The following is a 23581-nucleotide window of genomic DNA, read 5'->3' as shown; positions in this document are numbered from 1 at the left end:
TGGGGAGGAGGGCGTGTGTGTGTGTGTGTCTGTGTGTGTGGGGGGGGGGATGTGACTCACCAGAGGACAAGGGGGAGAGGTGAGGAGAGAGTGCCAGAGGGAAAACCACCCTGTACGTCTATAAAGGTCCCAACCAGGGTGAACAGACACCTCTTTCCAGCTGGAAGATGAGCCAGACCTGCTTCTCTGGCACCCATGGAGGATCGTGGGCTCCCGGAGGTGGAGGTGAGCAGAGCCACACGCTGGAGAATGAGGCTGCTCTGTTAGAAGCTGCCCGAGGCCTGGCAGGAAGAGAGAGGCAAAGAGGGCTGGCACTTCTGAGGGTAACTTCTCTCAGTTCCTGGCTCTCTAGAGGCCCCAGGCTGAGTGTCATCTCACACCAGTCCAACTTGTGGGTCCCCCTCCTCCTCCTCCCAGCCCCTTAAAAGGGCCTGGAGCCTTGGATCCCACGGCACATCAGGTTCAGCCAAAATCTGCTGCTAACAGGGAGGCAGGGAAAGAGAGTCAGGCCATGAGAAACCCTCCTCCTAATGTAAGCAGTGATGATCAGTAGAAAACCAGTAAGTGTGATTTACCAGGTGAGCAATATCCACCTGGAAACAAGGGGACTCTCCAGGGAGTGCGCCAGGACGAAGATGAGAGGGCAGCCTTGCAGCCTGAGCTTTTGTCCTCCGGATGAGACAGCTTTGCTGGGAAGTGGGGGCCTGCGCAGGAGGTGAGCAGGTGAGGCTTTTGTTTGAGGAAGGCCTTATTCTTGGGCCTCAGAGCTCTGTGGACTGGGCTGTGTGTCCACCACCCTGCTCACTCAGAACCTGTCAGCAGGAGAGCCAGCCCCCCCGACCTTGCCCCCTAAGTGCACACACGCAGGCACCATCCATGACAGGCAGGCTGGCCCATCTGCCAATCAATCTCCCTTGCCGATTTCCCAGCTGGAGCAGCGGGGCTGGTGTGTAAATCATTCAGAGCCCTCTCTCAGCTCTGCCAGGACATGGAACTTTTTTTAATTAAGAAGAATGGAAGGTGATGTTGGCTCTGGAGATGGCGGTATTAACTTACTAATGGGCATTTAAAGAGCTGTGTTTGAGAGCCCTGCTGCTGCCTTCCCTAGCCTACAGCCTCTTGCTCCTCTGCAGAGCCACCCAGAGCCCCGTCAAGGCTCTGCTATCCTCTACGTTAGAAGGGGTAGCAGATAAGCCCCCGCTAGTGCCCAGCCAGGCCCTGGCCTGGTGACCTGGGACACACAGGCCCATTTTTGCTTTTAGAGGAAGGGCCAGAGCTGGGATGACTTGAGCCCTGAGTCCCCTGCCTCCTGTTCTTGCAGCTTGTGGGAGGGCAACAGGCACCCCGGAAATGTCAGGGCCCAGCAGGAAGCATGATTAGGCTTCCAGATGGGTACCCAAGGTCTACAAGACCCATCAGTCATAGCTGCAGCTATCACAGGTCCCTGTGTTCCCGGCTGAGCTGGGGGAAAATGCAGGTGGTGGCAACAACAACGCCAGGGGAAGGCCCCCAGTAAAGTCCCTTCCGGTGACAGAACCTTGGGTAGTGGGCAGTGCCTACGAGAGTCGGTGAGGCCAGACCTCTGTGTGTTTGCACCGCTCAGAAGGATGTGAGGATGTCCATTTTGGAAACTGCTGCTTTGTCACTATGGTTAAACGATTCTTTCTCTAGGGCTTGCCACCCTGCACGCCCTCTGTGGAAGAACACTCCAGCTGGGAGAGACCTCAGGCTGCCGTCTTCTTCCTCTTCTTTCTAATTTTACAGACGCCAGAATGGATATGACTCGCCCAGAGGCGCACAGCCCGGTTATGACAAGACAATGGGCTGGAACAAAGGTTTCCTGACTCGCAGTCCTGTGTCTTTCCTGTTTCCAGTACCTCCCAGGGGAGGTGACACCATGGTCTCTCACCTCACCTCCTGCTGGTGTTTTAATTTTCTGATGCTCCCAGGCAGGAAATTCTTCCTTTTTTATAACCCAGATCCTCAGGCTTTATTATAAGCCCCATTTCCTCTTACAATTTCCTCAGTAAACACAGGGAATCGCCAAGGTCTTTCAGAGAAGGTTTCTCTTCCTGCTGTCATTGTCATCTTATGCATTAAACAGAAGAGTATGCGCCTCCCAATTCTTTCTTCTAAATCGTGCATTTTGTGAGTCTGAAAATCAAGTTGATCACCCCCCACCCCGGCCTGCCAATCCGTTACCTGTGATCCATTTTACAATTAGATAAAATGTCCCAATTTTACCTAAATAGGCAGAAGTTGCTAGTGGGTGGACAGATGCATGTAAAACTGATACCCAGTAAGTCCCTCTAGGCTCTAGGCTCTATGCTGTGTGCTATGTGCTCTGTGATATACTTTGGAGTAGGAGGAGGGAGCAAGGTGGGTAGTGGAAGGAGTGTGGCTAACTCAACTCTCTAATCAAGGCTGCATGGTCAGGAGGGGAAGCCCTGTTGTCTGAGGCCATCCTGTGGGACCTCAGACTGACACCCTAAGGGTGGCAGTGCCATATGAACAGATGCAGATTATGGTTGTGACTGCTGGCACCTGTGTTGCACCAGCTCCAATCAAGTCCTCTTGAGCCCTAAATCCTTCCTCTGGGCTGATGTCAGGACTGGGCAGCGGGGGGGCTCTAATGAGGTTTTTCCGTGTTGGGGGAGGAATCTACCCTTCCCTTGGTCTGCTGGCAGCCTCAGTCCTAATTGGATGAGTCACCTTCCCTCCCCAGCCCCTGAATACCAGAAGCCCAAGCTTCTGGTGAGGAATAAGAATGTGATTATCTAAAGGAGGGGCACCAGCTGTTCTCCAGGTCACAATGCTGTTTAGGCTGCAGTGGAAGGAATTCCAGTTAGCTAGGAGGAAATATCCTGTCCAAGACATAGGCCCAGAAATGGTTGGATACAGGAGGGTGTGGGCCCTGGTAAGGTGCCTACCTCGTGAGATTGGCACGTGCTATTGGACACACTGCCTGGAATACACAGAAAGTCAGAGGTATGGAAACCTGCCGTCACAAAGGGAGGAAAGCTCTACTCTTTATAGAGGACCTAATGCCTGCCCAGGAGCCATGCCTGGCATCTCGTTCCCCCCATAATGCTAGAAAGTAGATTTTCTTCTTCCCTTTTTCACAGATGAGGAACTGAGATTCAGGATGTAAGTGATTTATTCATGGTCACACAGCCAGGGGACGGCTGAGCCAGGATTCAAGCGTCTGTCTGATTCCAGAGTCCACACACCTTCCCACTGCCCTGTGACTGTGGGGCGCACTGCAGAGAGAGAACTGCACAGGGGAGGTGACTCAACCTCAGGGGGCTCCAGGTGCACCCTTCCCCCAGAATGGTACCCATAGAGAGAGTTCCATGGTATCCACTGACAGGAGGGTAAGCTGTATTTCTGAGGAGGGAGAAAGGAGCTACAGTAGAATTTAATAGCTAAACAACCCCTCTTTCCCGACCCCCACCCCAGTGTGCTCTACACTTGGAATCCCACCAGTCCCTTGAGGCAGATACTCCATCCATAGTCTGCCACACTGGGAATCTGCCTAGTTTACTGGGAAAAGACTGTTACCTCACCACACCCTCAGCTTCCCCAAAACCTACCACAGAGTTCAGTGAAGGCCGGCCCCTGAATAGCTAATAAACTCAATCGATGCTGAGTCAGACTGTGCATTTTCATGTATGTAAATTAGTCCTTAATAAACCCAAATTGAGACAAAAAAAATACGAAGTATTTCTGGGGCTGAGCACCCCTTCAACCAATTTGACTGATGCATTAATATCACAGTAATTAAGCCTCCAAAGTACCAAAGGCTTCATCTTTAGAGGCTTCCATGAACTTTCCTCTCCCCACTTTCCTACCTTCCCAGTACCACCTTGTAACCAAGGCAAAAACTCAAACACTTTCTAAGTGAGAAGAGAAACCCAGACTCAATAAAACACAAGGTCTTAAAGCAGAAGGATTTAGTCTTGACAGGAGGAAGAACTTCCTGACGGGGAAAGTGGTTACCCACTGGAACGAGCTGGGGAAGAATTAAAGGGGGTCACTGGACTCCCCACCCCTGCTTGGCACTCCACAAGTCCCCAGCTTGGTGCACTCAGCCCAGACATGGAAACCGCAGGTGACTCAGGGAATCTTAAGTGGCGGTTGCTAGGTTACAAGCTTCCTCTAATGTGCATTCAGTGTAAAGACTAAAGGATGTCACCTGGCTGGGAGGAAGAGCTATGGGGGAAGGAGTGGGGGAGATGGAGAAAAGCCAGGACTTCCAAAACAAGGAATTAGGCCATGGCCTGGAAGGCATCCTGTTCTTAGTACTTTTCCAAGGGTCTGAGTCCCATAGTCCTCACAGAGGGTGTTGCTTGCAGGACATGAACACTAGGTTAGAATGGGGCCTATTCTGGGCCTGGATTCTAGTCCTTTCCCAGCTATGCTGCCTGGGCACAGACAGTATGGCAACAGGGAGAGGACAGTCACTGAAAGCTTTGAGGTCTGGGCTCCTTCCTTCACTGTAATTGGACAGAAAGCCAGGTGTGAGTAGTGAGGTTTGATGTCCTTAATAATGCACAATTCTTTCATTTGTGATTTAATTATGATAAAGCGAAAGAGCACTGGATTTGGAATTCACAAACTAGACCCACCCTGAATGGTTCACATGGTCATAAGTCAGTTACTTCATTTCACTAAGTCTCAGAGTCCTCATCTGTAAAACAGGGTGCTAATACCTGCCCGACAACCTTTCCTAGGGTTTTCAAGATTACGAGAAAGTGGATGTGCGAGGGCTTAGTTTAGCTCGAGTTATGCAAACATAAAGTAGTATGAACTTTATATACTTGCTCACTAAGCTGTCCCAGCTGGGGTGGGTGGAGGCACAAGAAGCCTTGCCTCACTGCTTTGGGAGAAGGCTCCATGGGCAAGAGAGGCTGAAGGTGGACCCTCAACAAGCCCCCCTGAGGAATGCGTATGGCTTTCAATCCTCCAGATCACCCTGTCGTGATTTTGTGAAGACAGTTTAAAATGATGGTTGAGGGTTTGTTCCCTCTTCCTCTGGGCAGACTGTGATCTTCAGGAAGAAGAGAAATGTTTGATGTTTCCTGTGAAACTTCATTAATTCAGACCACATTTTTTTGGAATTTGTGTTCTTATTGAATAAACAAAACACAAATTTCAGGGAGGGGGAAATTTCCCCCCTTTTTACTCCTCTTGAGTTCTTTTGGCTAGTCTAATAATTAAATTGACAAGATTATCAGGAGGGGAAAAAAAAACAATTTAATTCACATGCACAGAGGTCCCATAGAAATGGGACCCCCGAAGTGCCAAAGCAGGCTGTTTATATGTCATTTTTAGACAAACAGTTATTTGTGAAGACTTACCAAAGGGGCTTGCGCTTGGGGTACAGACTAATGAAGTAACAAAATCTGTTTATACAGTTTTCTTAGCCTTGAATTCCCTAACTGTAGTGATAAGTAAGGATGCTTTCTCTCTCCTGATATGGGGAGGATACTATCACATGGGAGATTTATTTCCCGCTTTCGGGGGAAAGAAGAGGTACAGAGTGTTTTTTTAATCTCAAATGTTTTTTCCTAACGGCTGTTTCTCAAGTAACTTTAACTTAAAATAATAAATATGCCATTGTGGTATACCTTGGGGTGGCCTGCTCTGAGCCCCAACACAACTGTCCTCTGTGAAGGTTCTTAGAGGTACTTACTATGTAAGTACAGAGAATTCAAACTAAAAAGCAGTGGAATTTCTAAACCAAGAACTCAAGATGTTAAGGTGGGCCTATGAACTGTTAAGAGGTACTGTGACTTCTGTTTCTCACAGGAAGTCATTTCTAAGTGAGGGGCAAAATGTTTGTGCTTGTTCTCAGTTTTCCTTTTTCTTGGTTTTGTTGACAGTAGTCGTAGTAGTAATGGTATTCATAGTGATTTACCAGCCCCTTGCTGTGTGTCAGAAGCTGAACTGAACACTTCAAAAATATCATCTCATTTTTTAAATAAATGAATAAGTAAATAAATCTATTTATTTATTTATTTTTGGCTGCGTTGGGTCTTCGTTGCTGCACGAGGGCTTTCTCTAGTTGCGGCGAGCAGGGGCTACTCTTCATTGTGGTGCTCGGGCCTCTCACTGCAGTGGCTTCTCTTGTTGCGGAGCACGGGCTCTAGGCATGCGGGCTTCAGTAGTTGTGGCACACGGGCTTAGTTGCTCCGCGGCATGTGGGATCTTCCCGGACCAGGGCTCGAACTGGTGTCCCCTGCATAGGCAGGTAGATTCTTAACTGCTGCACCACCAGGGAAGTCCCCAAAATATCATCTTATTTAATCTTCACAAAAATCTACAAGGATATATCTATACCATGGAATGCTACTCAGAAATAAAAAGGAATGAACTAGTGATACATGCAACAACTTGGATGAATCTCCACAGAATTATTCTGGGAACAAAAAAAGCCAATATCCAAAGGTTACATACTGTAAGTTTCTATTTATATAACATTCTTGAAATGACAAAATTATGGAAATGGAGACCAGATCAGTGGTTGCCAGCAGTTGGAGAGAGAGGGGTGAGAGGGAAGAAGGTATGGGTATAAAAAGGCAATATGTACACCTGAAACTAACACAGTGTTGTAAATCAACTATACTTCAATTAAAAAAAAAAGGCAACGTGAAGTGTTCTTGTGGTGATGGAAATATTCTAAATCTTGACTGATCAATTTCCATATCCTGGCTATGGTATTATTGTACTATATGTTTTGCAAGATGTTACCATTGAGAGAAATTGGGTAAAAGGTGTTATTTCTTACAACTGTATGTGAATCCACAATTTATCTCAAAATACAAAGTTTAATCTAACTAAAATAAGGAAACTGAGCCTCGAAGTAGTTAAATAATTTCAGAGCCAGAATTCAAACCGAGGTCTGTCAGACTCCCAAGCCTGAGCGTTTCAACACTTGGCTCTATTCAAGGGAACCATGTAGGAGGACCCCACAAGCCTGCAGTTCATCACACCAGGTGGCTCACTGGTGTCATGGGCACTTTTGTTACTGGGGACTACTGTCCTGATAAGGCCATTACAGAATGGCTTGAAAGAATTATTTGGCAAGACCTGTGGGTTGGTGCTGAGGGCTAAGATTTGATAACCAGGTTTTCCCTTCCTAAGGTGTGATGTGGGAGGGACCACTCACGTGTTCGCCTTTCCACTTTTGTCTCTGGCTGTGTGTCCGCATTACTGTGCATTTTCTGTCAGTTTCTCCGTGGATATGACCATTTCCGGGTGGAGGGTGAGGTGATGTGTAAATTATGCAAATGTGCGCAGGTCGGTGTGTACATTGTTTGGATGCACCCGTGTCAGGTCTACGTGTGTCACACCCACATAACTTGTTTCTCTTAGGTTAAACCATTTGATAATACCTCCCCCAAAGCAAAGCCGACTATTAAGCCAGGCTGTCACGAACTGGGTCTGTGTACTGTAGATAAACTGGGTAATTGGACTCTCCGCCTCCTCATCCAAAACAAACACTCACAAACCGCCCACTCCCACACTGGAGGGAGTCTAGTCCCCGTCATCTGGGTACTTGGCTCTAGTGCCCCGCTTTCCCTGAACAGTGGGCAAGGTGAGCGTCTCCCGCCGGGCCCTTTTCCTCCCCCGCAGGCCGGGCGCAGCCAGGGCTTCTGTAAAGAGGTCAGGGCTCGCTTCGCCGCGGGGCGCACGCGGGTTCCTGCACAGGTGTGGCGGCTGATGGTGGGGATGTGCGTGGAGCCAGCTCGCCGGCCTCCCCCCACCCCACCCTCCGGCGGCGGCTCCGCTTCTCCTTCCTGCTGCTCATTTATTCTCCTCTTCTGGGTGTGTGACAGCGGTGTGCGGACCGGGAAAGGACAGAGCGCCCTCTCCCCTGCTCCCCGCGCCGCTCTCGGGTAATGCGCTGCCTGCGCCTCGCCGCCGCACTGTGTAAGTGGCGCGGGGGCAGGGACGGGAGTTGGCTGGGAGGGAGAGCCGGGGGAGGCAGGCGGCGGCGCCGAAAGGTGTTAACTCCTTGCGTCGCCGGGAGGCAGCCTGGCACCCTGAACCCCGGAACGCCCCCGGCCCCCAACGCGTTCCGCGGGTTTCCGACCAGCTGGCTGGGAGCGGCGGGGGACAAAGCGGTGCGGGTTTGATGCCGCCGCGGGGTGGCGCCCTCGCCGCCGCGTTTTCCCTTGAAAGTTGGCGGGGGGCTGGGAGCCCGCTCGCCCGCCCACACGCCAGGAGGCCAGGGCGCCGGGCCCGGCTGCCCTTGATTCGCCCCCCACTCCTCCCGCAGGGCCGGGCTCGGACGCCTCCGGACCGCTGAGTCTTGAGGGACGGTGAAGCGCTGGCCGGCGTCGGGGCCCTTGCCGGGGGTCTGGCGGGAGCAGGCGAACCGGAGCGAGATGGAGGCGGCGAGAGGGGGCGCGGAGTAGCCGGCGGATTCCCGGGCTCTCACCTCCCACGGCGCTCCGCGGGGGCGCGGCGGGCGGGGTCCCCGGGCTGCCATGGAGGTGCCCAACGTCAAGGACTTCCAGTGGAAGCGCCTGGCGCCACTGCCCAGCCGCCGGGTCTACTGCTCCCTGCTGGAAACCGGGGGGCAGGTCTATGCCATCGGGGGATGTGACGACAACGGCGTCCCCGTGGACTGCTTTGAGGTCTACTCCCCCGAGGCCGACCAGTGGACCGACCTGTGCCCCCTGCCCACAGCCCGGGCCGGGGTGGCTGTCACCGCCCTGGGGAAGCGGATCATGGTGATCGGGGGTGTGGGCACCAATCAGCTGCCTCTGAAGGTCGTGGAGATGTACAACATCGATGAGGGCAAGTGGAAGAAGAGGAGCATGCTGCGCGAGGCCGCCATGGGCATTTCTGTCACGGCCAAAGGCGAGTGGGGCCAGGGCTGAGGGCGGGCAGAGAGAAGGGAGTGGGGGGCCACGGGGAAAGGGATGGAAGCCAACACTGAGTTGGAGGCCACTGTCACATTCCTGATCCCCAGTTGATCTTTACAATGGACACTAAAACTGGAGACCCGCTGGCCTTATTTTACAGATGGGAAAATAGAGACTCGGCAAGTGAAGTGTCTAGTAAATCCATATGATGCCAGAGCTCCCCTCCACCCCACCAGGTTCCTCCCAGCAAGCTGGGCAGGCCGGGCCAGAGGGGAGAGCCAAAGGAGGTTAGTGCAATGTCCCTGTACATTCCTTCATTCAGCAGAATGATTGGGCCTTCCACCCACAGCACCAAATCCCCTGAAATCTTCCTTGCAAGTGCCACCACCTCCAGACACATATTTGGGGCCCTGGGGATGTTCATGCCATCCTCGTACCATCACCAGGCCCCACTGGGAGGGCTTTGGGACCTGATTCCAGGACCTTCTCACCACCATCTGCCTCCTAATCTCAGAGACACTGATGAGTGGACACCATAACGTTCCTGAGGGTCGTGCTTCTGCGGCATCTTGCCCAGGTTCACTAGGTTCTCAGGGCATGCATGTGCTGATCACGTAGCTTTAATTCTCATTTCACTTTTTCCAAGCCCATCATTTCTTTCTCTTCAGGCCTGGTACAGCCCAGAGCACAGAGGGGGCTCTGAAAGCTCTTTTGCTAAAACACACAGGGTTTTATGGAAAATGGCCCAGCAGGAGTTAGGAGACCCCAAGTTCAGATCAGACAGGCTTAGTGGGATGAGACCTTCCCTCCTTCTCTTGCAAAACCATTTCAGCTGCCTGTCAGGTCTACTGTAGATCAGAAACCAGTATTTCTTGAGCACCTGCTCTGTCCCTGGCACAGTTCTAGGTCCCAGGGAGGAAGGAAAGAGGCAGAAGATCTGATCCCTGCCTTTAGGAGCCCGGGTCTTACCAATGAAGGTCAGAAAGAGAAACTCTAACTCAAAATCCCTGAGGGCAGAGTAGCCAATGGAGCCTCCTGAACTTCCAGTAAGAAAGATGGAAAGCATGGAGGCCCATGGGGAAATAGAGAGGGAAAGGGTAGTCCTTTATCCGCAGATCTCAAGAAGTGGGGCTGAAAGATTAAGAACCAACATTTATTGAGTCCTTACCGTAGGTGCCTTATAGGTATTAACCCCTTTGACCCTCACAACCTGCCTGATGAGGTAAGTGCTATTATTATCTTCATTTTAGAGAGAAGCAATGTGAGGCCCGGCGAGATTAAGTAACTTGCCCAAGGTTACGCAGCCAGCAGGTGATGGTCGAGTCTGTGCTCTTAACTATGGCATTGAATGGGTTCAACAGTTAGTTTACTAAGACTTTACATGCCTGTGTGCCACGCTTTCTAGCAGATGCTGGGGCCACAGATTAACAAATCTCAAGAACCAAACAATCTATTGAAAGAAACATACAAAGGTTATTTCAGTAACGTGTGGCAAGTAGGATGATGCAGGTGCCACAGGAGGTCCTGAGCCGCCGCTCTCAGCCCAGCCTTGCAGTCCAGGGACACTCAGGTGACTCTGAAAGGATGAGTAAGAATTGGGTGCAGGGCTTCCCTGGTGGCGCAGTGGCTGAGAGTCCACCTGCCGATGCAGGGGACACGGGTTCGTGCCCTGGTCCGGGAAGATCCCACGTGCCGCGGAGCAGCTGGGCCCGTGAGCCATGGCCGCTGAGCCTGCGCGTCCAGAGCCTGTGCTCCGCAGCAGGAGAGGCCACAACAGTGAGAGGCCCGTGTACCACAAAAAAAAAAAAAAAAAAAAGAATTGGGTGCAGGAATGGTAGTGTGGACTGGATGTGAGGGTTCCCAGCTGGAGGTGTGTGGGTGAAAACAGGAATAGAAGAGGCGGAGTTTGTGTAAGGTAAATTTCTCATTAGCAGGCCCCGTCTCCCAGCCACAGGCTAGGGTCGGGATTTTTTTTCCCTCTCTTTAGTAAGATTGGAAAGTAGAAAGAAGTAGTACTCACCCCTGCAATCCCCTTGAAGAATGAAAGTCTCATAGAGCCAGAAGCGGTGAGGACTGGCTACTAGGAGACAGAATCCCGGGCAGGGGTGAGTCCCTGGGAAAAAGAGGGCCCTGGGGGTAGGGCTGTGTCCTTAACAGGCTGCGTGAGGTACTGGGGTGAGGCCCAGGGAAACATGGAGGCGTTGCCCATCCTCTCTGCTGCACTGTGTCACCTGCAGCCAAGAGCAGTAGAGAGTGGGGGGCAACTCACTTCTCTGGGCAGGGCTTCTTATAGGGGCCAGTTTTCTCTCCTCCAAAGCCTCTCCCTCATTCACCCCTAGCCCATTCAGTGCAGGGTGCCTCCTGGAGCCCAGAGCTTTCCTGTGCATGAAGGAGGATGGCCTTCCCCTATCTGGACAAAGAAAGAGATAGCAGCAGGCCAGTGTCCCACAAGTCCAGTGACAGCAGGGCTGACCTCATTTCCAAAGGCTCCTGCTAGGTCTAGAGAGTTCTGATCTGGGAGTGCCTGGGGAAGAGGCCACTATTGGAGGGTATCAGAGGAATACCCCTCCTCTTTGGCATCCCTCTGGCTGCCCAGGGAGGAGGAGAATGGAGGGGATAAGACCTGCAAAGGGTTGTCCAGGCCTAGACTCCACTGCAGTCTACCTCTGTGCAAGCCTTAGTATTTCGGGTTTAACCAAGGGCCAGCCACCAAGGAAGGCTAAGGCATGTAGGCCTGACATGGCTTCAAGAAGACCCAGGCTTGACTGTGGCAGGGACTTTTAAGGGTGCCACCAACCCATTCTCGGGCAGAGCGGTGGTTGGGACCTGGCCAGGCTTCAGTGCTTGTGTTCCAGGGGTTAACAGAGCCTGGCCATGGTGGGAGCTGAGTACGACGGGCCTGTCTCATAGTGTCTGTTGTATGGCCTTTCTCCTTAGATTACCGAGTGTACGCGGCAGGCGGGATGGGCCTGGACCTCCGTCCACACCACCACCTCCAACACTATGACATGCTCAAGGACATGTGGGTGTCTCTAGCACCCATGCCCACCCCGAGATACGCTGCCACCTCATTCATCCGAGGTTCCAAGATCTATGTTCTGGGTAAGGACGGGTTGTCTGGCCCATGTCTGGCCCTTCTTCCCTCCCCTGGGTCAGTTCCTGTTGGAAGCAGTGCCTGTGTGCTGAGCACCCCTGGGCACTGGGGGTTGATCAGGCTGCCCCGCCCCTCAGGGAGCTTCCTGTATGATCTGATAACAGTCAGAAGGGGAAACCCAGCCCCAGTCCTCAGAGACTTACTCTTCTGCCCCACCTTCGCCCTACTCTCGCCTCCAGGGGGACGACAGTCCAAGTACGCGGTCAACGCCTTCGAGGTCTTTGACATCGAGACTCGCTCCTGGACCAAGTTCCCCAACATTCCCTGCAAGCGGGCCTTCTCCAGCTTTGTGACCCTAGACGACCGCTTGTACAGCCTGGGTGGCCTGCGGCAGGGTCGGCTCTACCAGCAGCCCAAGTTCCTCCGGACGATGGACGTGTTCGACGTGGAACAGGGTAAGCTGGGCACCAGTCCCCGGCTGCACACCTCCCTTCTGGCTGAATCCCCCACCTTACCCCCATCCCATCCATCCACCCAGGCTCACTTACTCAGCTGGGTGAGCCTTTCAGAGTCTGAACACCCTTCTCCATTCAGGGCTACTCTTGGGATCAAGTTCTTTCATCTGGACAGGGTTCCCTTTGATTGGTTAGTTGTTTTTATCAAAGCCTTTTCCACCTATTGTCCATTCTTACAACATCCAGCCAGCGCCAGGTGAGGAAGGGCTTTTTCCTGTTTTTTACTCGTGGAAAAACAGAAGGATCCTGACTCTGACGCTCTCTGCCTCTAGTCAGCCTCCTTTCCAGCTTAAAGCCCGTGAGAACAGAGGTAGAACAAGGTGATTTGTCAAAGAGGTTATGGTTCCTTGGATTGCAGCAAGCATGGGAGAGGGTAGAGTGTCATTTCAAACAGCAGGAGACATTGTATATGCACTGAGCACACAGGGTAGATGGAGTGGAGATGCTGCCTAGGGTGAGAGCAGTTTGGGACTGATGTGTATTTGGAGGGGCGGGTGGTCAGCATCTAATTCTCTCTGTGTATCTCCTGCCATCACCCATGGCCTGTAGGGGGATGGCTGAAGATGGAGCGCTCATTCTTCCTTAAGAAGCGGCGGGCAGACTTTGTGGCCGGCTCTCTGAGTGGACGGATCATAGTGGCTGGAGGACTTGGTAAGGATAGAGCTTCCGGGCTGGCGCTGTGGTCTGGTGCTTGGTGGATTCTAGGCGCTCTGCATGAGCAGGAGAGGGTGCTGGCTCCTTGCACACTGCCTGCCTACTGCTTTATTCCAAAGAATTTCAAAGCACTCCCCTCGTCCCAGCCTAGATGTCATGTCTCCGTGGACGGGGCTCAGTTACGGTCTATCTGTCCTTTTACACAGGAGAAACTGAGGCCCAGAGAGCATAAGGGACATACTGATAACCATGTGCCACAGGCTTGCCAAGCACAGGTCCCTGGGCCCCTGTCCAGGAATGACTGGAGGTGAAAGTGTGGCAGGGATTGGCCTTGGTCCTCTTTCTCTTCTCCCTGGATACCCAACTCTGTCATGGAGTAGAAAAGCAGTCTGATCAAATCAGTTATTCTAATGAATTCAGGATTTGCTATATAAGACCTCCCAGAGATTAGGGTATTTTGAAGGCGGGACCCCAACATCAACAGGGGAGAGACATATGAGCAGCGGAGCTTCCAGGAACCCAGAGTTTACTCAGTGTGGACAGACACGCTATTTACCCACACAGGAAAGCAGCTTGATGTAAGCTAGACCATGTGAGCAGCTTTCTTAGTAAAGGGCAGAAGAGCGGCAGTAGTGTCTAGAAACTTCTGGTGAAAGCAGGCGGTGGGGAAAGAAAGTTACTCTTGAGATGAAAAGACAGAGAAGGCAGGAAGGACAAAGCAGCTGTTTGACAAAAGGGTGGGGAAGGAGCAATTCTGTAGCCAAGGAAGTTGAGGTTGATTGGCATCTGCTTGTGGTTCCAGAGGTGGGGGAGCAAGATGGGGGGACTTCCCTGGGGCAGATTGGAGACTGGACTCCTTTGTAAGGTCCGGTTCCCTTGGCACTTTCAGGGAACCAACCCACTGTCCTGGAGACGGCAGAGGCGTTCCACCCGGGGAAGAACAAGTGGGAGGTCCTCCCCGCCATGCCCACGCCCCGCTGTGCCTGCTCCAGCATCGTTGTCAAGAACTGCCTCCTGGCCGTGGGGGGCGTCAACCAGGGTCTGAGCGATGCGGTGGAAGCCCTGTGTGTCTCTGACTCCTAGCTGGCTCTGGGCCCAGCCACCGTGTCCTGGACCGGATCACCCCACTCCGGACAAGAGGAATGATCTCATCAAAGTAGCTTGGGCTGCTTCCCCGGATGCCAGCTCCTGTCAGCAGCCAGTGGGGTTAGGCCCTAGGGCTCTAAGTGACCTCTGCACCTCCAAACCCTACCAACCCGAGAAAACTGTAAGAAGTCTCGACGACTCTGCCATCCCCCTTCCCCTGTTGGAGCTCAGGTGACTTCTGGGGAGAGTCCTCACTTACTGCTCAGGCAGAGAAAGGTGGGTAGCAGGAGTATATGCTACCTCCCTTCCTGTGGGTTTACCTCTCCCATCTCCAGGATAGGGGGTAGGCAGGGCAGTTCTGACCCAGAGGATAGCTACTTGTAGCTGTCCTTTCCCTGGATCTGCGCTAGTCTGAAGGTCTCTTGGGATGGAAGGTGGAGAAGGGTTGCAGGGATCCCAACCCCTCTTCTCTCCATTGGTCTACATCCCTTCCCCCTTTGGTGGCCAACTGTGGGCCTGCCCTGGACCTCATTTACTCAGCAAGAATTGTTCCTGAAGCTGGAGGCGGCTGATTTGGAAGGGAAGTCGGGTTCACGTGCACTGGTCCAGGTCAGAAGCCCTGGCCAGGAAGGACCCATGCCTCTCTGGGTCCTGATGGGAATGGAGCCGACTCCCAGCCCAGGGTCTGCTCCCCACTCCTCTCCTCACTTCATCTCTCCTTCGGTCACCCCTCCCCACCAGAGGCACCAGAGGCACCCCTCCCCTTTGTCACCGACAGCCCCAGAGTGTTTCTGTGTGAAACCTTCTTATTTACACTGTGGCATCAAAAGCCACAAAGGATGCACTCTGGTTAACAGCAGCAGCACAATGATTAAAATCTATATTCCTATCTTCTCTGGCACCCGATGCAGGGCTGGGGTGGGCGGTGTCTTGATATGCGGAGGGGACCACATGAAACAGTCCCTCTGACATTCTCAGGCTGAATGGGGCCCCAAGGGACCACTTGTTCTTGGCTGTTCCTTCTGAGGAGGTTCCACCTTCAAACCACCCTGCCCTGACCAGTCACCTCACTCCTAGGAAAACAGCACATTTTCCGTCTCCTGAGCGTTGATGCCCCACAGGCGTGTTGGGAAAAGGCTGCACTCAATTAACTGACTTCTTCGTTGGGTTACTCCTTGTGACTGGCCTCAGTTCATTCAGCTCGAGCTCATTTCTGTCTTGCCCACAGTAGAAAAGGAATTCCTCACTAATGTAAAAACATGAAGGACATGCCTCCTTTTAGCTGGTATAACACCGCTTTCTGATTCCAAGTTACTTTTAAAAGCTGTGCTAACACGGGGGATACAAAGATGAAAAAATACACGCCCTGGAGGGGCGGTGGGGGAGTCAGAGAGCACTCACCACGCGCTGGTATGATTATTTCTCCTGAAGCAGGAACACCCGTCTTGAGGGGTCACGGGGAGCCTCCTGGAAGTGGTAACACCTCCACTGAACCTTCACAGACAAGTGGAACCAGGGTCTTTACGGGACAGTCATTTTGCCTCCCTTTCTCTCATACCTGATCTTTTTCTTTACTTGGGCACTGGAAGGACACTGCCACCTGTTGGCCCAGCCTTTCCCTCCCACCTTGGCATCCTGTGGCCACGGGTGTCCCCTACAGAGCAGACTGCAGAGAAGCCTTCCCTACTGCTTCCAGACCTCCACCCCCAGCCCATTTCCGTTGAGCCCCCTGAAGTGACTGTTAGAAAGAGAGGCTGGGGGAACAGGTTAGGGGAAGCATCGCAAAGCCCAGCCCTCCATTCCACTTCTGTCTCTGCACTGCCTGCTCCCACCCTCCCCAAGAAAGGCAGTTACAAATGGGGTCTCTCCACCCCTTCTAACAGGAAGCTTAGCTTTGTGTGTAGGAGGCTTTCCAAGCACACAAAATGACACCAGACATGTGGATGGGACTGAGGCATTTTAAATAGTTGGGGTACCTTAGGGCTGTAGCCAGCCCTAAAGGTTCTTCCCATTATGAGAATGGGGGACTGACTGCTGCAACCTGTGAGGGCCACTCAGGGCTCAAGCTGGTATCTGCTGAGGACTCACCTCTTGGAGGTCCATGCTGGGAAGACTTTGGGTGTGGCTCACCGAGGAGCCAGGGAAATAGGGGGTGTCAGCGGCACACCTCATGGCTGTACCTCATGGTGCTGCAGAGGCCACTCAGGACCTGGGGTCCAATGGCCTGGCTTCGGGCCTCAATCCCCTCCCTGCCATAGGCCTTCCCATCCCCATCCCTCTCTGGGAAGGTCCCTCCCCTCTCTTGTCTTCATTTCCCAATCTGTAAAACAAAAGCAATGACAATGCCATCTCACAAGTTGGCAATCACTCGCTTCAATCCTCAGATCAACTCTGTGGAGAAGGCAGTATCCTCGTATTTTGCACATGAAACAACTAAGCCTTCAAGAGGTTATATAACTTGTCCAAGGTCACAAGCTAGTAAGTGACTGAACCAAATCTGATTCTAAAACCTGTGACCACAGTACTGCATTGCCTCAAATGGAATAGCACATAGGAAAGGGAAGAAAATCAGCTGCTCCGTACTTTGTAAGGGTTCAGAATGTCAAACCTGGAAAGATGGAGGTCTCCAAACATGCCTTTTGTTTCCCAAGGAATGAGTATGAGGATTAGCAAGGAAAGATTGGGAAGGGCTCCCTAATGTGAAGTGAGCATAGAATATTCCTAAATTTACATCCCAGGAAAGTTCCCTTCTGGCTCTTTGACTGTGTCAGCTATTCCAAAGCATTGTTTGACACTGAACTCCAGTTATGTGTCTGGCATGGTGCTGGACTTGGGATTCCTGCCCTCCAGTAGTTGCAGTCTTGGGAGGGAGATGGGGACTAAATCTGCAGTTAGTATATGAGGAGACAAGTGTCAGCCTTTGCTAGTGTAACCCAGAGGTGCCCCATCCTTACTGGCTACAGAGAACTGAGAGGAATTGAGGGGATCAGAGAGGTTTCCAGAAAACAAATCTCAAACTGCACTTTGAAAGAAGAGGGAGAACAACCAGGCAGAGGAGGATGACCCCAGGCTTTCAAGCAAGAAATATGGGTTCAAATCATAATTGTCATGTGAGGATTGATCTTGGGTACACTGTTAACCCCTGAATCTCAGTTTCCTTATTTGTAAAATGAACAAAATAAGGCCTCACTGAGGTTAAGAGCTACCTACTATACACAAAATGATTTGCATATATAAGGTGAGTAGCTGCACTATTATTTTTTGTCGTTGAGGGAGAGACAGAGGTGTACTCAAGTCCACTGAGGGACAATATGCACGTTGCAGAGTCTAGGGAGATGGACTGGAAGTATACAGGCAGGGCAGATCAAGAGGCCTTACGTGCCTTGCTAAGGAGTCTGGACTTTATCCATATGGGAAACTGGGAGCAAATTAAGGATTTTAAGTGGAGAAGCATCATGATCAGATTTGTGCCACTGGAACATAGGATCAGCCAAGTTCCTCTTCTGAGGAAGACGAAGTAAGTAGAATCACCAAGGCACCATCTAAGATCAGAAAGAACCCCAGCGACTTCCCTGGTGGCATAGTGGTTAAGAATCTGCCTGCCAATGCAGGGGACCCGGGTCCAAGAAGATCCCACATGCGGCAGAGCAATTAAGCCCGTGCATCACAACTACTGAAGCCCAAGCGCCTAGAGCCCGCGCTCCACAACAAGGGAAGCCATCGTAATGAGAAGCCCGCGCGCCGCAACAAAGAGCAGCCCCCGCTCACGGCAACTAGAGAAAGCCCTCATGCGACGATGAAGACCCAACACAGCCAATAAATAAATAAATAAATAAATAAACCAAAAAAAAAATTTTTTTTTTTTCAAGAAAGAACTCCAGTTGGGGTTGGAATCCTCAGAAAAACACGTGGGCTAAGCTTGTCAGGCCTCCTCTGGAGGAAGGTCCATCTGCTGGGCAATTAAAGTGCCAGAAGGGTTTAGAACCACAGAAAGTGGACAAGTCCCTCCCTTCCATGTCTTCTTCTCCCCCAGAATTTCTAGTGATCTCTTTCATTTGCGTTGAGCTTTCTGGCCCACAGATACCCTGAACAGGAGGTGGGGTACCATCGGCCTTTTCCAGCCCCCATCTCGTAGAAAGAGAACCGGGAACCCCATGACTAACCCAAGTGGCACAGCTAACAAGGGATGGAACGGAGACTCTAATCCAGCTGCCGGGGTGGAGGGTAGTGCCTACCCCCACCACCCACCATTCTGAGCTCTGCAGTAAGAGATGGCATCCCCGCCCCTGGGTGGCGGCAGAACAGGATCAAAGCCTCAGGTCAGGCTTGGTGAGATCAAAGAGCTGCGTGGGCAGGCGCTTCTTGTTGGCATTAGACAACTGCAGAAGTGAAGGCATGAGGTAGAGCACAGGCAAGAGCTGAAGAGACAGGCACAGAAAAGGACCCAGACAGGTTGGGCAGGTAAGCTTCCATTTTATTAGGTTCCTAGGGCTGCCAGACCAAAATACGGCAGACTGGTGGCTTCAGAAACAACAGAAATGTATTGCCTCACAATGCTAGAAGTCTGAAATCAAGAGGGAGGGGGGAATCTTCCTTGCCTCTTCCTGGCTCTGAGGACTGAACTGATCTGGGAAGGCTTCCTGGAAGAGACTGCTGTTATAACTGGGCCTCAAGGGAAGGGAGACTTGGGTGCCAAAGTGCACACAGGAGTGGGGAGTGATGTGAAAAAAGATTAGAAGGCAAGTTGGAGCCTGTGCCGACCCTGAATAGTGAGTCGATGCCTCGAGAAGAAGGGTTTGAGGAAGGTCGGCATCAGTGTGATATGATGGTTGTGGCCGCCTCTCCGAGCACACCCCTCTCCATCAGCGGTGCCAGGAGTGACAGGGGTGGGGGTGGGGAGTAGGGGGGAGGAGCCCATCTCTGGGAAAGGGTGGCGAGCCAGCTGGCTGCAAGGGCACAATGTCTCTAGTGTGCCCTGTGTTATGTTCTTGCAGAGTCTGCCTTCTCCCTCAGGATGTGACCCTTTCATAATTTAAACTGTGGGGTGTTTTCCCAAATATCCAGTTCATTTGAGCTCCCCAGGCAGGTGTGTGCCTGGTTCAAAGAACCCCCAGAGCCCACGTGTTCCTGACGGCATGAAGCAGAGCACCAAGGAACCACCGTCCGCAGCCCAGAGGCCACAGGGTCCCTGTTTCCAAGAGTGATGGACCCCTTTACAGATTACGTGCAGTTGGTATTTCATACCAGACAAACTTCCCACGACTCCACCCAGCATGCTCTGGGCCAGCCTGACCCCTGCATATGCGCACACTGACAAACACACACACACACACACACACACTCACCTCTCTCCCTTTCCCCTCCCCTCTCTCTTTCATGCTCACACACACCTCACACAGCCACATGCCCCACTCTTACACAGACCTTACATGTACACTCGCAGATTTACACTCACATAACCATTCATGCTCACATACACAACTCACATGCCTCACTCTTATGCTTCACACTTGCCTCACACCCTTACAATATAGCTCACACTCACACGTGCCTTAAACTCTTATACCCACACACTTCAAATACACCCCACACTTTTACACATTTGCACGCACTTCACACGCATGTGCACACCCGTTCACGCACATGTTTATGCTCTTACGCACGCCTTGCACTCACACATATACCCCTCACACTTACACTCTGGTACACGCACTGGGAGCAGGTGCCTGGGCTCAGAACCCCTTCAGTGTAGACGGTGAGTTGCCAGCTCAGAAGCATCCACTGCTTTGACATCCACACTGCTGGCCCCTCCAGAACCTCGTGCACAGTTTGCTGTAACAGCCAGGGGGACCTTTGCACCCTCATTGCCCTAGGACCTTAGGAAAGACTGGGATCCATCTATTTTACAGGGGAGGAAACTGAGACCCAAAGGAGTCCTGTGGCTTCCCCAAGCTGTCACGAGTTCCGTAAACGGGGCGGGGGGAACCGTTTGTGGTTTCCCTGCTTACCTTCACGTGCTCAGCACCTGGTCCGTGCCTGGCACGCAGCCAGCACTTGATAAACCTGGACTGAGACAGTGAATGTGTGAAGGGAAAGAACAGGGGAAAGATCCTGGTGCCCCAGTCCCATTCCTAATTTAGCCAGACTGTATTCTCCTGGCTCTTGAGACTTTTCTTTTCTTTTTTTTTCATGCAAAATCTCCCACCCGCCTACCTCCTCTGAAGAGGAAATATCTGGCAGATGACTCAGAAGGTCAATGGGGTGAGGGGCTGGAGGCCCGGAAGTGTCTGAAGACTTGATGCCTGAGGTGACACTTTAGAAGTGGTGGCTTGTGTAGGTGGTTTAGGGAGAACTCTGTCTCCCCCAGGCTCGTGGGGTCTGCCTCCCCCTCCCCGCACCCTCCACGTTGCTGCAGTGTGGAGACGGGGTGGGCGAGGAACTCTGGGCTTGCGGTTGGTGGCCTCTGACCCTCTTGGGCCCTAACCAGGCTGTCCAGGCTCCAGCCTTGGTCAGCCTCGGAAGGGAGGATGTGGATGTACCAGGAGGTGAGGGACCCCTGAGGCCCCATTCACTGTCTCCAGAAGGTGGCCCACCTTGCCTGCCTTATCTGGAGCACCAGAAGGAGGACTTTGGGGCGACCAGCCTCCCATTCAACAGACAATGGGCCTTGGTCCTAATCTCAGTTTAGCAATTCACATTCTTAAAAACAAACGTTTATAAGGCAATAATAATGTACAGATCCCTTTCCCAGGCTCCCCACTCCAGATGCAGCGTCCCCGTCTGTAGGAGAAGGGACTGGATTGGAGCTGCCCTTCCAAACTGGTCTTACTCTGCCTCAGACTCAAGTCCCAGCACCTCGAGGAAGGCAGCTCAACCCTGGGTGGAAAACGACCGCCTCGTCCCACACCTCCGGCCCCCTCCACATGGCGGCTGGATTCCTCGCCCTTTCAGAAACCGTTCTCATCTGCAAACCTGCCTACACCCTCACAGAGCTGAAACACCCTCCCCCAGCTGCCCCCGTCCTCCGTCTTGACTTCTAAGACCCTTCACCAAAGTCCTGCCCTTCCAGCCCCCCTCCTCACCTCTGCCAAGTGTGGCTTGTGGGAGACCGCTGGAGCAGGCAGTTCCCTAACCTGTCCCTGCTGCTCCCCCCACTACCCCGCCCCAGCCCATCCCTCCCCGCAGAATGCAGAATACCCCCTCCTTGTGTACCCCCACCTCACCCCCATACACACAGGGCTCCACAGGACACGGTGAGATCGTTAACCCTCGTGGGCCCAGAGCATCACCGCGCTGGGCACCAGAGCCTAAATGTGTAACAAGTGGCTGAATGGAATAAATGTGTAGCAAACGACCGAACAGAAGGAAAGTCAGACAACCAAGGGCCCCGAGAGCACCAGCTTTGAGAGTAACCTTTACAAAGCCCCCCTTCTTCTGAGCGCATCTGGCTGGTATGAGGAACCAGAGCCAGGAAATCAGCAGTATTTCAAATCCCCCTGCTTACGGGGTGGGTTCTCTCTCCCCTTCTCCCCGGGCTCTGACAGGAGTGGTAGGTCAGAATTGGGCTTTTCATAAACTGTGGGTGACAGCCAGCCTATTAATCCAGGCGGGTGGTAGCAGCCCCAGCACCAGACTGTGCTAGTGTCCTTCAGGGCCAAGAGGAATGCTGGCTCCCGCCTTCCCTTCCCAAGGGCCAGGAGCTGGTGACCCGGCTAAAGAATGTGCTTGGCTAGGGGTTTACATTCCAGGATCAGTTTGGGAGGCGAAGGGCTTAGGTTGCCAGTGGGAGCCAAGCATGGGCAGGGAGGCGGCACTGGGCAGACCTTCCTCCCTCGTCCCTCCTGGGCACACCTCCCATGCCCTGCCCTTTCTGGTCCTGCCTGGACCTCTTTGGACCTCCCTGAGTGCAGGGTGGTAGCTGTGGAGGCAGGGCCAGGAGGAGGAAGACGCTCAGCCCCCTCAAGGGAGCAGCATTTAAATGGAGTATAAAGTCCTGAGTTCTAAGCCACAGTACCCACAGCCATAAATCCCCAGCTGCTGGGGAGCCTTTTCCAGTTTACAAAGAGGCTCCACGTTCAGGATCTCCTTTGGCCAATAGGAACTGAGGCCTGAAGGGACTGAGTCACCCACCCCAGGTCATGTGGCCAGCAAGGGGCAGAGCTCGGTATGGAAACCCATCCTCTGACAGCCATTCTGAGGCTCATGTACCCCCTTCTTCATCTATATCAACAGCCTTTGTACCCCAGAATCTAACCCAAGGCCCTGACTTCACAGGGTCAGTGAAGGATCAGTGGGTATGAAAGTATTGACCACTGTAAAGATAGGGGTTTATTTTTATTTGCTTATTCTCCATCTCGGTCCATCAAGGATCTCAGATGGCTAATGGCAACAGTACACCAGGGTTAGCTGGTGGAAAGTACTTGGTGACTGGGTACCCAGTGGAGGAATCCCATGAAAGCTTTTGTCCCAGTCATAAGCATAGGTGCCCCCCTCTACATCCCAACCCCACAGCAATGGGAATTACACAACCTCAGAGATTGAGAAAAGAATATAGAAGTGAGGGGCAGAAAAGGAGCTCTTTTTGTTTTGCCGTTAACAATGGATTAAGGAGACCCCTTTCCAAAGTACTGACTAGAAGCCCTAGACTTTAAGGCTACACAAATATCCACCCACCCCACCTCCCAACTCTCAGCAAGAACCCTTGTCTGGCATTAAAAAGCAAGCAGTGAGAGTAATTCAAAGGCCCTTCCTTTTCTCCCCCAAGAGGGGCTGCTCCCTCCCTCCCCCAGCACAGAGCTCCAGCCTTGGGTGGTTTCAATGACCACTTCCTAGCGCTCAACTTATCTTAACAGTCCTTTGTCCTAGATCAGATCAGCTGTAGCTCAGGGGGACAGCCCCTTGCTGTCATAGCTCCCATCCACACAAACACACACTTGGGTCTCAGCCAGAATGGGGGTTGGGGGGAGCGGACTTGGGAGGACCAGAGCCCAGCAAAACCCCAAGCAGACTGAGAGGAAACCATCAGTCTGACAGCTTCACATCTTGTTTCATCCCACAGCAAGCCCACGAGGGGTCCTGAGGCATGTTTCAGGTTGAGTGAACTATGACGTAGAGAGCTTAGTCTACTTGAGACTTGGGCAAATTAAGAATCTTCTCCAAGCCAAAGTATGATGGCTGAGAATGCTATTTCTGGAGCCAGATTGCCTAGGCTCCAATCTGGCTCCACCACTTGCCAGCTCTGTAACCCCACGTGGGCAGGTATTTAATTTCTCTGTGTCTCAGTTTCCTCATCTGTGCAACGGGGATAATCATATGTTAGAACCTATTTCATAGACTTGTGGTGAGGACTGAATTCA

The 23581-nt window shown here is 52.5% G+C and overlaps 2 protein-coding genes across 2 annotated transcripts in view; both read left to right on the top strand.

Moving 5' to 3' along the window:
* Nucleotides 1–1230, top strand: part of LEMD1 (LEM domain containing 1) — a gene marked incomplete at both ends in the record, with an annotated part of 52347 nt that extends 51117 nt beyond the window's left edge. Inside the window, 1 exon segment of the mRNA XM_081257525.1 lies at nt 1134–1230. Within this exon segment, the coding sequence (XP_081113651.1) occupies nt 1134–1230 (97 nt within the window).
* Nucleotides 1231–7886: 6656 nt separating this feature from the next.
* Nucleotides 7887–15083, top strand: KLHDC8A (kelch domain containing 8A). The gene is made up of 5 exons (XM_081224391.1): nt 7887–8871; nt 11814–11978; nt 12210–12425; nt 13035–13136; nt 14029–15083. Exons 1-5 carry the CDS (start codon nt 8496–8498, stop codon nt 14220–14222), a joined length of 1053 nt encoding a protein of 350 aa, XP_081080517.1. The 5' UTR covers nt 7887–8495; the 3' UTR covers nt 14223–15083.
* The last annotated feature ends 8498 nt before the right edge of the window (nt 15084–23581 follow it).

The sequence above is a fragment of the Mesoplodon bidens genome (genome assembly GCF_964165515.1).
Source record: "Mesoplodon bidens genome assembly, chromosome: 2".
NCBI classification, from domain to species: Eukaryota; Metazoa; Chordata; class Mammalia; order Artiodactyla; family Ziphiidae; genus Mesoplodon; species Mesoplodon bidens.
Note: the sequence above shows the minus strand (reverse complement) of the source record. Positions and strands in the feature narration are given on the sequence as shown.